Source organism: Herpailurus yagouaroundi, unplaced genomic scaffold, assembly GCF_014898765.1.
Source record: "Herpailurus yagouaroundi ecotype Mexico unplaced genomic scaffold, PumYag 195, whole genome shotgun sequence".
Taxonomy (NCBI): domain Eukaryota; kingdom Metazoa; phylum Chordata; class Mammalia; order Carnivora; family Felidae; genus Herpailurus; species Herpailurus yagouaroundi.
Genome location: NW_024412426.1, coordinates 12,350,497 through 12,365,323, shown reverse-complemented (window position 1 = coordinate 12,365,323; position 14,827 = coordinate 12,350,497). Strand labels below are relative to the sequence as shown.

At 39.6% G+C, this 14,827-nt stretch overlaps 1 protein-coding gene across 4 annotated transcripts in view; it reads right to left on the bottom strand.

Moving 5' to 3' along the window:
- Positions 1–14,827, bottom strand: part of HMCN1 (hemicentin 1) — a 492,563-nt gene that overhangs the window by 466,530 nt on the left and 11,206 nt on the right. For 3 of the 4 annotated variants that reach the window (XM_040446604.1, XM_040446606.1, XM_040446608.1), the window contains exon 1: positions 14,228–14,821. In XM_040446604.1, the coding sequence (XP_040302538.1) occupies positions 14,228–14,495 (268 nt within the window). In that variant the 5' untranslated portion in view covers positions 14,496–14,821. Of the gene's footprint in view, positions 1–14,227; positions 14,822–14,827 lie in introns of those variants that run through there. The other variant, XM_040446605.1, reaches the window with a different exon arrangement.

Here is a 14,827-nt window from a genome sequence, read left to right as displayed (position 1 = left end):
GAACAGTGAGACAATACATTTCTGCTGTTTAAACCCCCCAGTCTGTGGTCCATTGTTAGGGCAGCCTTAGCAAAACAACACAGTGGTCTCTCTGCCATGACTTCTTGTGTACATTCTCTCAATCTTACACATTTCTCAAAACAAAAGGTGGCAAAAAAATAACTTACAGAAAGCTATTCTTTTTCAGGAGATGCTTTCCATTTTGTGAGAGTTCAGATAATATAAGCCTCAGGTGTCTCATATATTAAATAAGGATAACATCTACCACTTAAGAGTTTTTGTGAGGCTGAAATGAGATAAAGCATGGAATGTATCTAGTTCAGTGTCTGGTCCATAGTAATGACAAATAAATAAATAAAATGTTGACTGGTCTTATTAGAAATAAAAATTATGCTACCTCACCTGTGTCAATATGACATGTGAGATGAGATGTTTCCTCAGGAGTCCCTACCTGCCACGCTGTCCTCAGAGTTGCCAACAGCTAACTTCATTGGGCTCTGACTCTCCCAGGGCCTGACGTGGTATCTGAATTTATATCCAACCCTATCCAAGTTAGACTTTGCAACTAGCAATCCACCCTGCTTTATGTTACCATCGTCTTTGGTCACTGCCCCCAATGCAAATCATTCCTCTTCTCACTTACTCTGTTTCCTCTCTTGACCCATTCATTCCCCATCCTATGTCCTTGCAAATCCCATGAACTTCCAACCCATTTTGCCACAGAACTGTCCATCTACCTCCCACGTTAGCTGAAACAGGTTTGTCCATGGATGGGACCACCGCCCCCATAGTCCTCCCTCATTCTCCAACGCTCCAGATACACCAGGGGCAGAAGGCGGGTCAGCATTTTACCCATTCCCAGTCCATATGTCTTTACTTTCAGAGAAAACACCTGCCATTTTGAGGTTCATGACGCCCTCTAACCCTCTTCATTGTTAGCTGCCACCTGGAGACAGCTCAATAATTCTTACTGAATAAAGACTCAATGCCTGACTCACTATCTTCCTCACCATTTTAAGCTGTTATTATCTGTGTTACTTTAACAACCATGTTCAACTCTGCAGACTCAAGTTCTCTGATCTCTATTCCATGGTCTTCACTCTGGTTAAACTTCCTTTTCTATGAAAGCTAACGTCTATGGTCAATCACTCTAGCTATTCTTACCAATGACCTCAGCCTCCTTGCCATATTGTCCTTCACCAGCATAATCTCAACTCCTGTCAATCTGATATATCCAGTTCTGACTCTACGACCTGTCACTTCAGCCTCTCTCTTATCAGTATCCCTCTCAATCATAGCCTATTTCTTTAGTCACATCTGTTCAACAAAATCCCAGTCATGGATCAAACCAATGGTCAATCTCAGAAGTTATGCGCAAGCTGCTGAGAGCTGATAAAGAAATCACAGACCTAGGCAGTGTTCAAGCATTATCAATTCATCTTCTAAACCACAACTGATCCTGAGAAACAATCTGTGTGTCTCTAGTCACCTTCTACTTCCAAAATTCCATTATTCTTCTAAAGTCCCTTATTTATCCTCTACCACTTCCCTCCTCTCATCAAATGACTCTCTGTTCTGTCTCTTTGAGAAAAAAGAATCCATCAGACAGTCACCCAGCATCCTATATCCTACCAGCTCATCCATGACCATGCCTGTCTGTGATCTGTTTCTCTTCTATCACTCTAAAAAACTGAAGGTCTTCTCCTTCCATCAAACAATACTTCTACTTCAAATCCCATCTCCTCTTGCTTCCTCAGAGTCCTAGTTTCATAAATTATCTGTTCTCTCTGGCATTTTCTATCTCTTCTATTCTATGTCTTCTATTCGATTGACTCTTTTCCAGCAGCACTTAAACAATCTCTCCTCTTGCCCCTCTCTCCCATCTTAAAAAAATGTTCTTTCTCAAATCTAAGTCCCAATAACTAATGTTTATTGAGAGTTTACTATGTGCAAAGGGTTTTACTAAGTTTCGGACATCAATCCTCACATTAGCCTTATAGAGTAGATAATATTACTCCCAGTTACTAAACCTGAAGCACAAAGAAATTAGATCATACAACAAGTAATTGATGGAGCCAGGCTTCCCACCTAAGCATCTGACTCCAGAGCTCATGCTATTAACCACAGTGTTACATTTCACGAAATCAACAGACTGCATTTGCTAGCTCTATTTTCTTACCCACCATTTTAACCTCCTGGCTCCCTACCCCCAATGAACTGTCCACTTTAGCCTGTGAGTTTAGCCTTTATTTTCAGTAACCTTATAAATGGACAGACTAACAATTTCTCCTGCTTAAAACTATTAACTTTTTAGATTTCCAAATGCTGCTTATTCAAGTTTCTCTTCATATTTTCCTGGACTCTCCTTTCCAGAATCCTTTATGTACTTCCCTTCTTCTCCTGTCTTTTAAATGCTTGTGTTCTCCATAGTTGTACTCTGTCTTCCTTCTTTTCTCAGGGTACATACTCTGCTTGGATGATCTCATTTATTCCAATGGCTTCAACTGTCATCTATGTAAGTTTCAAGTGGACAGAACAGCTACTTGGCACTATTCATACTAACACTGACAGTAGGAGATGCTGAGGAATGATACCTGGAGACAGGCCACCCAAACAGACCCACACAGGGAGATGTTTACTTTGTTAAATTCACCAGCAACCAAGGTCTGGCTCTCAGACTTGCAAACTCAAAAACCTGAATTTGACACTTTCAGAACATTTTAAACAATAGAGACTGATGCATAAAACTGGTATGCCAAAATATGAGTTACCAATGAGGAATATAACTGTCTAGTGAACCTGATGTATGTGCCAGTCTGACCAGAGCAGTATTCTCCCCATAAAGAAAGCACACGAGGTTAAACTACCAGGAGGCTGTTCGGTGAGCATGCAACCAAAACAAGGAGAGTTAATAGTATGATCCAAATATATAACGACGTCATTACATATTTATAAAGATAAACAGTCTATCACCATGGTTAGAATGTGACTGATGGGTGGACTGGCTATTTAAGTGTAGGATGAACTAACATTCTGAACCCTAGATACAACTTGGCAAAAAAAAAAAAAAAAACCACCCAAACAATCCAATTAAAAGCCGGGAAGAGAATCTGAATAGATATCTTTCCAAAGAAGACATACAGATGACCAACAGGTACATGAACATATGCTCAACATCACTAGTCATCAAGGAAATGCAACTCAAAACCAACATGAGATATCATCTCACACCTGTTAAAATGGCTATTATCAAAAAGACAAAAAATAACAAGTGTTGGCAAAGATGTGGAGAAAAGGGAACCCTTGTGCACTGTTGATGGGAATGTAAATTGGTGCAGCCCCTGTGGACAATAGTATGGAAAAGTTAAAAAATTTTTAAAAGCTGAGAAAAATAAAAATTTTTTAATTTTAAAAATTAAAAATTCAGCAACCATAATATCCAGTAATTCCATTAGGAAATATGTATGATGAAAACAAAAACACTACCTCAAAAAGATATATGGACCCCATGTTCACTGCAGCATTATTTGTAATAGTCAAGATATGTAAACAACCTGGGGTGCCTGGGTGGCTCAGTGGGTTATGTGTCCGACTTTGGCTCAGGTCATGATCTTGCGGTCCATGAGTTCGAGCCCCATGTCCAGCTCTGTGTTGACAGCTCAGAGCCTGGAACCTGCTTCAGATTCTGTGTCTCCCTCTGTCTCTGTCCCTCCCCTTCTCATGCTCGCTCTGTCTCTCCCTCTCTCAAAAATAAATAAGGATTCAAAAAAAATTTTTTTTAAAAGATATGTAAACAACCAAAGTATCCATCACTGGATGAGTAGATAAAGAAAACGTGGTGTATCTATAATGAAATATTATTCAGCCATAAGAAAGAAGGAAATCTTGACAGTTGTGACAACATGGATAAACCCAGAGGGTATAATGCTGAGTGAAACCAGTCAGACGTATAAAGACAAATACCATAAGATCTCTCTTATCTGTGGAATCTAAAAACAAAACTAAGCTCACAGATACAGAAAACAGACTGGTGGTTGCCAAACAGAGGTTGGGGAGGGTGTCAAATGGGTGAAGGGGTCAAAAAGTAACAAACTTCCAATAATAAAATAAGTCAGTCACGAGGATATACTGTACAGAATGGTGACTGCAGTAAACACTATTGCATATTTAAAAGTTGCTAAGAGAGTAAATCTTAAAAGTTCTCATCACAAGACAAAAATGTTTATAACTATGTATGGTGACAGATGTTAACTAGTCTTATTATGGTGATAATTTCACAAGATACGAATAATGAATCATTATGTGGTGCATCTGAAGTTAATATAATATGTCAATTATACCTCAATTAAAAAAAGAACTGGGTTGCACCATGCCTAAGCTGTTTCTGTGGCTCTCATTTTCATCGTTGACCCCCCCCCCATACTTTTGGTTGGTATTTTATTTTAGGCAGGTTAAGGTATAAGGAGCTTATTATATTCAAGGCTATCAGCCTGAGAGGCCTGAGAGTAATGGTATCTCTTAAAGCTAACTTTACATCTATTTTCTCTTCCACTGAATGCCAATTTCATGTCTTAACCTAAGCAGGTAATCCTATTTCCCTTTTCTCCATGTTCTTAGGGCCAAGTCCAGTCCACTGGACTTTCTTAATAGCTCACAAATCTATAACCTTCTTCCTCTACCCAAGTTACCTCAATATCTCCCCCCTGAATTACTGTGATGGATCATCCCAGCTCTCAGGACTGCCTTGCTCCAATCCATCCAAGAGATTGAGATCTAAAATGAAAACCCAATTATGTCACTCCTCACATATAATCCTTCTAGGCTCCTGATAGCTTCCAGGATGAAATCCAAACTCCTTAATATTTTGATTAAACTGCTTTTACTCATCACTTTGTTCAAGTTTCAGCCCAGACTACACTTCCAGAAACTCTTCGGGGACCATCACCTTTTGAATTGTGTATCAGGGTCACTGCTCTGGGCTCACACAGCTCCCTGTGCTTCTTTCTACTATAAAATGTAGCTAATGTTGGTATTAGATATTGGTATATAATGTTGCTGTTTCTCTTGCTCTTCTCCCCATAGACTGTTAACTTCTTGTAAGCTATGCCTCATTATTTTTTAATCAAAAGCACCTACCACAATCCTTGACAAATAGTAAGAAGCCTATTATTGACTGATGAATGAGTGAATAAATGAATCAATGAATATGATGGCTTATCTTTGGATTTTTTAATTCTCTTGCTGGCTTCCCAATTATGAAGCAGTGGTTAAGGGCTCAAGGGGCCAATGAAGCAAAAAATACATGTTTCTCAAACATTGTTATTAGAATAGGACTAGATTTGAGCTTATTTGAATTGTCCTTTGCCCATACGGTAAGAGCCACACTATCAAGTACATTTTTTTTTCTATTTTATTTTTTTAGTCTTATTGTATAAATGTTCTACTATTTTTTTCATCACCAGCTTCACTCTAGCACCTATTCAATCTTTATAGACAAATATGAGCTATTCAATAATCAAGAGCAACCCCATTGATTCTATACCGCTTGTAAAGGACTTTCATGTATATTGTCTTACTTAACCATAACATTACTCAAGTAGGGAAAGCTGATTTCATTACACCTTACACTTGGCATAAGTCTATTTTTAAATTTTTCCTATTCTCCATAGATATGGGAATCCTCACAGAAATTTACCAGAAAAAAAGATAAAACCAGGGTTGAGAATCCCTGTAGACTTGTGAAAGCCAACTATAATGTGGATCTTTTGTTTACAGTGCTACTTAGAAATTAATTTATTTGTTGTCACACTCTTTTGGCCAGTTTAGTTAAAAATTAAAGGTAGTTCAGCTGTGACGTTCCAGACTGCATAGAAATCCACCCTTTCTGAAATTCACCTGCTATACAAACATTCAATGACTATCTAAGACTCAGACATTACCTGGATCATAATGATATATCCAAATCATACTCAATCTTAGACAGGACATATGCATCACCAAAAAGGCTTAACTAATAACTTATTATGTTTTTAGTTTTGTTCTTCTGATTGGTAGGATTTAAAAAGCAAAGTCACAGACAAGAAAGGCAAGATTAAAATACCCAGAGAAATCACTGGTTCTTGTTCCCAGCATTCATTCCATGAAACACTTCCTGTCTACTGTGTTCCAGGCCTGTGAGATTAACAGAGCAGTCACTGTTAATGTCTAGTCAGAGAGAAAGATAGGTGAGCAGAATTATAAAGACCACTGGGAGGGCTGCCTGGGTGATTAAGTTGGTTAAGCATCCGACTCTCGATTTCAGCTCAGGTCATGATCTCACGATCATAAGATCTCATGAGATCTATGATCTCATGGTTCATGGGTTCAAGCCCTGTGTCAGGCTCTGCACTAATAGCGCAGAGCTGCTCAGAAGTCTCTCTCTCTTCTCTCTCTGCCCCTCCCCCGCTCCCCCCCTCAAAATAAATAAATATTTTTTTAAAAAAAGACCGCTGAGAATGGTTATTGTTTGTTTGATCAGAGACAAACCATAAGCAAAACCAAATTCTGATTTTCCAACAATCAATTAGAAGGCTGCTCCTCAACTTAACAGCAACAACAAAAACAAAAAAAGGTCACCATTCTGTGGAAGTCAGAGAAGATATGGTTAAATAGAAACATCCCTGGGGCACCAGTCTGGCTCAGTCAGTTAAGCATCAGACTCTTGATTTCCGCTCAGGTCATGATCTCATGGGCATGAGATCGAGCCCCAAGTCAAGCCCTACATCAGGGCTCAGTACAGAGCATGGAGACTGCTGGGATTCTCTCTCTCTCTCTGCCCCTCCCCTTGTGCTCTCTCTTAAAATAAACTGATTTTTTAAAAAAGAAATATCCCTAACATATGTAACATATTTATCAAAATTTGGTCCTTACGCTTTGAGAGAAAGTTTTCATTGTCCATAAAAAAAAAAAAACCTCTACATATTCTCAGAAAACATCCAGTGACATAGTATCCACTCTCTCAGGTTAAAATATTCTATTATCCTAGGAAACAAAGTTATCATTGTCCACCCAAAATCTCTCATTCTTTAATGTTAGTTCATTGCCTTTGGTTGGATTTCTCTCGGGACTTTGAAGACCAATCCTTTTCCTCATGAAAACCCTTCTTCCTGTTGAATATGCTAGAAGCAAAAAGAGACTGATAGCTTTGTAACTCTTTTTCTGACACATATTGAAACCCAAACATTTCAATTTGAAGTCTGGTTCATATAAATTTGTAAAGGTTTTCGAAGTCTAAATGTGCAATATTTTCCTTGTAAAAATCTTTCCATTCATGATGACTTCAGGTGATTTTACTATTGCTGAGAAAAATTTTCTAAGAGAATCTTTTCATAAAAGTCCTAGAGTGCTTTCTTAACACCATGTAAGTCCTGCAGAAAGAATCATACAAAGTCACTGAGGGCTCCCAGGTTTTATTACAGTGAAATTCTTCAAGTGCAGAGATGTGTAATGCTGATATGTCTACCAATGGATCAAGTCCTTGCTACTTTGAATCTCTTTCCAGTCACTTATCTTTCACTATATTATAGTCATTAAAATCACAAACGTTGGTAATTACATCGCAAGGCACTAATTTTATAGGTAGAGAAAAAGAAGTCTGGCAAGGTTAAATAATTTGCTCGAATGACAGAATAAGGAAAAGAACACAAATCTTCTGTTCCAAGTTGGATGTTCTTCCTAATACATTGAATTTGCACTTGGTAAAATACTGGTTGAATCATTTATCAAAACTAATTTGAATTTTAGCTTCATGAACAAAGCAACCATTCCAGTAGTTGGAAACGACAATATAATTCCAAAGGTTTCCAATTACGTTTCTCCCATTCTCTTTTGAATTCTCTCCAAACAGGCTTTCACTCCCATCGCTACACTCCACTATGGTTGTTGAGTCACCAATGACACCCACATCCCTAAATTGACTAGCCAATTCTCGGTCCTCCTCTTAATTAACCAATTAGTGCTTCTTCCTGAAAACACTTTCCTCTCTTGACTCCTAGTTGAATATACTCTTCTCTTTCCTCTCTGACTTCAATTTCTCAGGCTACTTTGCTGGATTATCCTCACCTCTCTGACTGCTAACGACTGATGGCCCAGGCCTGTGTCCTCAGACCCTTGCTATTCTTCAAGTAACTGGTCCCTTAGGGACTCATTGAAACTCACAACCCTAATTACCGTCTCTATGTATACCTTTGGATCCCAAATTTTTATCTCTGACCAAGGCCTCCTGCCTTGAACCTTAATTTCATATATCCAACTGCCTTCTTAATATCCCCACTTGGGTACCAAAAAACATCTCAAACTTAACCATATCAAAAAATAAAAGCCTCATTCTTCCAAACTCTTTCTCAAACCTGCTCCTTGCTCATTCTTCTCCATAAATGGCTATCTTATGCTTCCATTCACTCAAGACAAATCCTCAGCATCTGCCTTCTCTTCTTTCCTCACATACCATTAAATCCTTTTGATCTCATCTTCAAAATAGAATCCAACTCTCTTTCCAAACATCCACGCCTACCAACTTCACCCAAGATATACCATCCTTTTGTGCCCAAATGATACAATGGTCTCCTGTCCTCCTGTTTCTGCCCTTGCTTTACTTTAGAGTATTTTCAAACAATAGTCAGAATGATTATGTGGATGCGTAAGTCGGATCATGTCACTACTCTGCTCAAAACCCTAAAATGGCTCCACGTCTCATTTAGAGAAAAGCCAAAGTCACGGTGGCCTATGAGCCCTTTCATGATATAACCTATCAACTTTCTAATCTCACCTCATAACTGCTCCCTCTCCCCCAGTGTGTTTTGGTCTTTTCAAGTTTCCTCGGACATGTCAGGATGCTCCTGCATGTTCAAGAACATTTCATGTATTGTTCCTCTGCCTGTAAAAGCCTTTCCTCAGACATTCTCATTACTCCCTCCCTCATCTCCTTCAGGTCTTTGTTCAACTGTGACCTCTTCAATTGGGAGCTTCCCTGACCACCATATTTTAAATGTCAACACACTCAACACACTTCAGACTCCTCATGCTCTTTTTCTGCTTTTTATTTTCTCCAGACCAATCAGCACCAACAAACACACCATATGTATTTTAATGATTTTCTTTATTGCCCCTGCCTCCCTGGTAGAATGTAAGCTCTATTAGTGCAGACGCTTTTGTCAGTTTTGTTCCCCGTTGTAGGCCCAGTGTCTGAAGCAACGCTTGAAACAGAATAGGTGAGTGAATGAATGAATGAATGAATGTAGACTGGTAAAATATATCCTGGGGAAAAAACCAGAGACATGGTGAAGAGAATTCTTCTTTATATAAAGTGACTCATTAAAATACACTGCCCTATTCTCTTTCCTCTGTCTCTGGTACCTGTCTTACAGACAGGGGAATTGGAAGACTGAGTGATAAAAGGAGCTGTAGTTAAGGGAAGACCATCAGCTCTCCTCAAAGTTGTGTTCTGAGAAGACAGAAATACATTTTGAGTATTGTAAAAAGCACAGTAAAAACTAATATGTAAGAATCAACAAGTTCAATAATGAACCGGTGTTGGTGAGGATGTGAAGGAATTAGAACCCTCAATACTGCTAGTGGGAATGTAAAATGGTACAAATGCTTTGGAAAACAGTCTGGCAGTTCCTCAAACAATTAAACATAGAGTTATTGTGACCCAGCAATTCCACTCCTAGGTACCTACCCAAAAGAAATGAAAATATACATTCTTTGGTGTTGTGAGCACCCAGTTTGAATGTGGGAATGAGGGGTTTCCTCAGATCACAACAAGCTATTCTCAGATACCACCAGATTCCACAGGTGAAGGGTTCAGTTCTACAAGACTGCCCACCCCACTGCCACCCTCTGCAGAGACCAGCTGCACATCCAGCTGTTACCTGTACTTCCAACCAACTGGCTATAAATCAGAGGTCCCACGACCCCCTCCTTAAGTTTGATTAATTTGCCAGAGTGACTCAAAAAACTCAGGAAACCCACTTACTCACTAGATTACTATTTTTTATAAAAGCATATAACTTAGGGACAGCCAGATGCATAGGGTATGCAGAAAGGGTTGCAAAGCCCCCATGAGCATGGCCCCTTTGAGCATGCCATTTTCCCAAAATTTACAACCCAAAAGCAATACAAACCCTGTCCTCATATGTGTTTTCAGAGGCTTCATTACATAGGCATAACTGATTAAATCTTTGGCCACTGGCCACCGGCAGTTGATCCAACCCCCAACCCCCGCCCCTTCCCAGAAAGAAGTCAGGAGTGGGACTGAAAGTTCCAACCCTTTAATCACATGGTTGAATCTCCTGGAAACCAGCCTCCATCCTTAGGTGGGATCCAAAAGTCACTCCATTAACATAACAAAACACAATTTTATAGTTCTTATCACTTAGGATACTATAAGAGTTTCAGGAGCTCTAAGTAAGAAATGGGAATGAAGCCCCAACATATATTTCTTATATAAATTATAACATCACATACATCCACACAGACACTTGTACATAAATGTTTATAGAAGCATTATTCATAATAGCTGAAACCCTAAATATCCATTAGGGATAAACAGTTAAACAAAGTGTGGTATATCCACACATTGAATATTACTTAGCCATTAAAAGGAATAAAGTACTGACACATGCTATAACATGGATGAACCTTGTAAACATGCTAAAGTGAAAGAAGCCAGTCAAAAAAGACCACATATTATATGACTGCATTCAGATGAAAGGCCAGAGCAAGAAAATCAATGGACAGAAAGGAAATTAGTGCTTGCTTAGCGCTGGGAGGAGGATGGTAAGGGAGCTAAGGGACTGATAAGTAAAAGGCACAGGGTTTCTCTTGGAGGTGATGAAGATGTTCCAAAACTGACTGTGGTGATGGTTGCATGTACCTGTGAATATACTAAAAACCACTCACTGAATTATACATTTAAAAAAAAATTTTTTTTTTAGCATTTACTCATTTTTGAGAGTGAGAGAGACAGAGCATGAGCAGGGGAGGGGCAGAGAAAGAGGGAGACACAGAATCAGAAGCAGGCTCCAGGCTCTGAGCTGTCAGCCCAGAGCCCGACGCAGGGCTCAAACTCACAGACTGCGAGATCATGACCTGAGCTGAAGTCGGACGCTCAACCGACTGAGCCACCCAGGCACCCCACTGAATTATACATTTTAAATGAATAATTACATGGCAAGGGAATTATATCTCAATAAAGCTGTTAGAAATTAATACATTAAATGTAATCACAGAAGTGAAAAGCCCATCTTAGGCACAGTTAGCCTCACAAGATTGGCTTGACTTTTCATGGTCCTCGTCCTCTCTGGTACTTCCTCCAACCATGGGTGGATTTTTGGTCCTTCAACACCAGCTTCCCTACAAACACATTTTCTGAAGGATTTTATCACCTCCTTGTTAACTTGTTAGACTTCCACCTCATGTATGTCTGTGTATTCTACATATTTTAATTCTTTTTTAATTTTTTAAAATGTTTTTTATTTGTTTTTGAGAGAAAGAGAGAGAGAGAGACAGAGTGCGAGTGGGGAAGGGGCAGAGAGAGAGGGATTCACAGAATCCAAAACAGGCTCCAGGTTGTGAGCTGTCAGCACAGAGCCCAACGCAGGGCTTGAACTCACGAACCATGAGATCATGACCTGAGCCGAAGTCAGACACTTAACCAACTGAGCCACCCAGGTGCCCCCTAATGCAGAAGTCCAAAGCAATCATGTGCAAAGGCCTAAGGGTTTTTGTCAAATGCCTCAGAGTGTATCTCAGATCCTGTCCATTATTTCATCTGGCTACATGAGACAGCAGATGTCAAAGGGTTTTGAAAAGCTGTCGGTGGTCAAAGTTATAATTATTTATATTAAATTCCACACATTATTTCTCTCCCTGTCAGTTGTAGCGCCCAATCATAGGAATATGTGTTAGGAGCTATGAAAACAACCACATGTAAAACAGACAGCCATAAAATGTCATAGTCAGAAGCGAACTTAGAGATGCTCAAATCTAAAAGAAAAAAGGAGAAGAAGAAACCCTAAAAAAAAAAAAAGGAGATGTTCAAATTCAATTCTCTCATTTTATAGATGAGGAAATAGGTAAACTGACTTTTCTAATGTCACACACTGAAACAGCCAATCCCCATTCAAGGCCCCTTCTGTCATCCCACACTGATCAATCAAAAGTATAAGAGAATCAAAAACTCTTAATAACTATACACAACATACGCACACACACACTACACAAATGTCACACAAAGATAATATTATAATTCAGTAAAGTGAATTAGCAAACTAAATTAAAGGTTATTAGTATGTTTTAACTTCTATCTCCCTCTTTATCTTCAGAAATACTTTCAATAGTCTTAGATAACATAAATACTTGGCCACTTCTACTTTGAATTACAATAAAATTAATAATTTTGCTGAATTACACATGCAATTAATTTTATGAACCAATGGAATCATTTTCTCATATTATTTCAAAAAAGCTCTACTTTACTAGTCATTTGTTATTAGCATGCCAAGTTTCCCCCACTTTGCAACAAGATTGCTAAACTATAGGAAAGTCAACCACAGCACCCTTTCCCATTTGGTAACAATTGGAAAGAGGCACACCAGAATACAATTTATTCCAATAATTTTTCATATCACATCAAAATATCATGACGATCCAGTTTCCATTTATGTCTTGAGGCAATTTGTATATTGTTTGCAGCAACATCATCTCATAAGAGTCTTTTGGGGAAGAGGAAATTGTGATGTTAATTGGAGAAAACAATTTTGACTTTGTTTTTCAGCCAACTTCAGCTATATCCCCATAGAAGAAACATATTTAGGCTATTCCAAAACAACAAGTCTTGTGCTGCATCATAATTGGCATCTTGACATTTAATAAATTGAAACATAACACATGAGGTGCCTTACTAAGACAGTAAAAGCAGTAAATGACCACTTAATTCTTTATTCAAATATAAAGAACATTTTGTGTTTCATCAAGGTAGGAATGTAGAAAAACCTACCCTACTCTTCCACATGTCCCAGGAAAGTAGGATAGGTTCTCATTTTCATCATTTGAAGGACAAAAAAAACCCAAAAGTTCTATTTCCCTCTAAACTTCTCCCAGTGCCATTTTCTTTTAGACAGCTAAAACCTGCCCTCTTTAACACCTAGAGATAATTTGAACTCATGTGCTTGTCAAAATGCACAAAGAAAGAATCTGAGATTCTCAATATGAAGCTCCCATTGTGAAGAGGTTGTGTCAAGGTCTTCTGAGTGAAGAGAGAGACTTTCAAAGCAGGGAAAATGTGGGAGAACAGTGGGAGAGGACTTTTAAGAAACTGGGCAAGGACTTGCGCTAATGAAACTCAGGTGGATGTCAGACAGCAAGCCCCAGGGTTCCCCCTGCAATGCTACCCTCAGCAATGACCATGAGGGTTCCTCTGAGCCTCACAGAAAGGTGCCACTTTAAATAGAAACTGAAAAAAAAAAAAAAAAAGTATATCGGATCATATTACCGTGGAGCAGCTGAAGCCCATGGCTTTAGGGGGAAAAATACAGTTATTTTGCTTCAGCTACCTTTAAAAGAGCACCGACAACCAAATCACATGCATTTCTACTGGATGAGGCAGGGACATGATGTTTATGCCCATCTGTGAACCTAAGTAATGAGGACTTGGTGCAAAGATGAATAGATTCAGTTAAGAAATGAATGGCTTCCCTCCTGTTTTCATCTCTTCAGTTCCACTAGCAAATTACTCACAAGCTTCCTTGTGTCTCACACAACAGGTTTTCCCCCTCTTGTGTGAGAGTTATCCTGAGCGTGCTCTCAACCAGGATGTTAGCTCTTAGGGTAATGCTGCTGGATACCCATCTCCAAATCTGCCTTCCTAAGTAAGCATTCTTTAGCTCTAAAATTAAAAAGTCAATGAACTCCGATTTCGATGTCCTTGCTCAAGACCCTGGGTTCTGGTATTTACTGTAATTCCACACTTCCAGGTTTGGGGACCAGGAGACCAGCACCTACAAGACCTGAGTACGGGTCAGGGAGCAAACCCAGATGCCAGAGAGTAATTCTTTGTTACAATGGTTTTCAGCTACACATTAAAAAAAAAAAAAGTTTTGAAACTTCCTAACACTTTAACGATTTCATAGCATAAGACATGTAATCATGAGAAACAACAAACACAAAGAATAAATATTCCCCTTACCTGGATCATGGAAAGGCACCAAAGCAAAGTTGAAAAGTGGTCTCTTAGGTCTTTTCAAAGACGTCTCCAAAATTTTGGAAGCCCCTTCGATAACCTGAACCAGATCATCATACATGGAACCAGTCACATCAAACACAAAAGCCAAGGTGGAGGCCCCCTCGGGAATTTCCTCAGCCCTGGTGTCTGCCTGGGGGCTTGCATCTTGAGCTAGGGAAGAATAAAGAAGAGCCAACAGGAATACGGTGTGGACGATGTCCCAGAAAATCATTGTCTTTTCTTTCCTTTTTTTTTTTTTTTTTTTTTTCCTTTTTTCCTGGGCGCCTAAGCACTGTGCTTAGCCTTCCTCAACAACACGCAGAGGGGTTCCTCTCAGAGTAACTCATTAGGCTCTCGAAAGCTCTCTGACCTAGCAAACTGTGGAGGCGACAGTCCGATGCGGACCGGCACCAACCCCGAAGCCCTGCAGGGGCTGAGCGGGCGGAGATGCCGCAGCTTTTGTCTGGACGCAGCTTCCTCCGGGACGGCTAGGTGCCCGCGGGCCGCGCGCGGCGTGTAGCGGAGAGACGGCAGCGCGCCCGGCCCATGCCCCGGGGGGCCGCC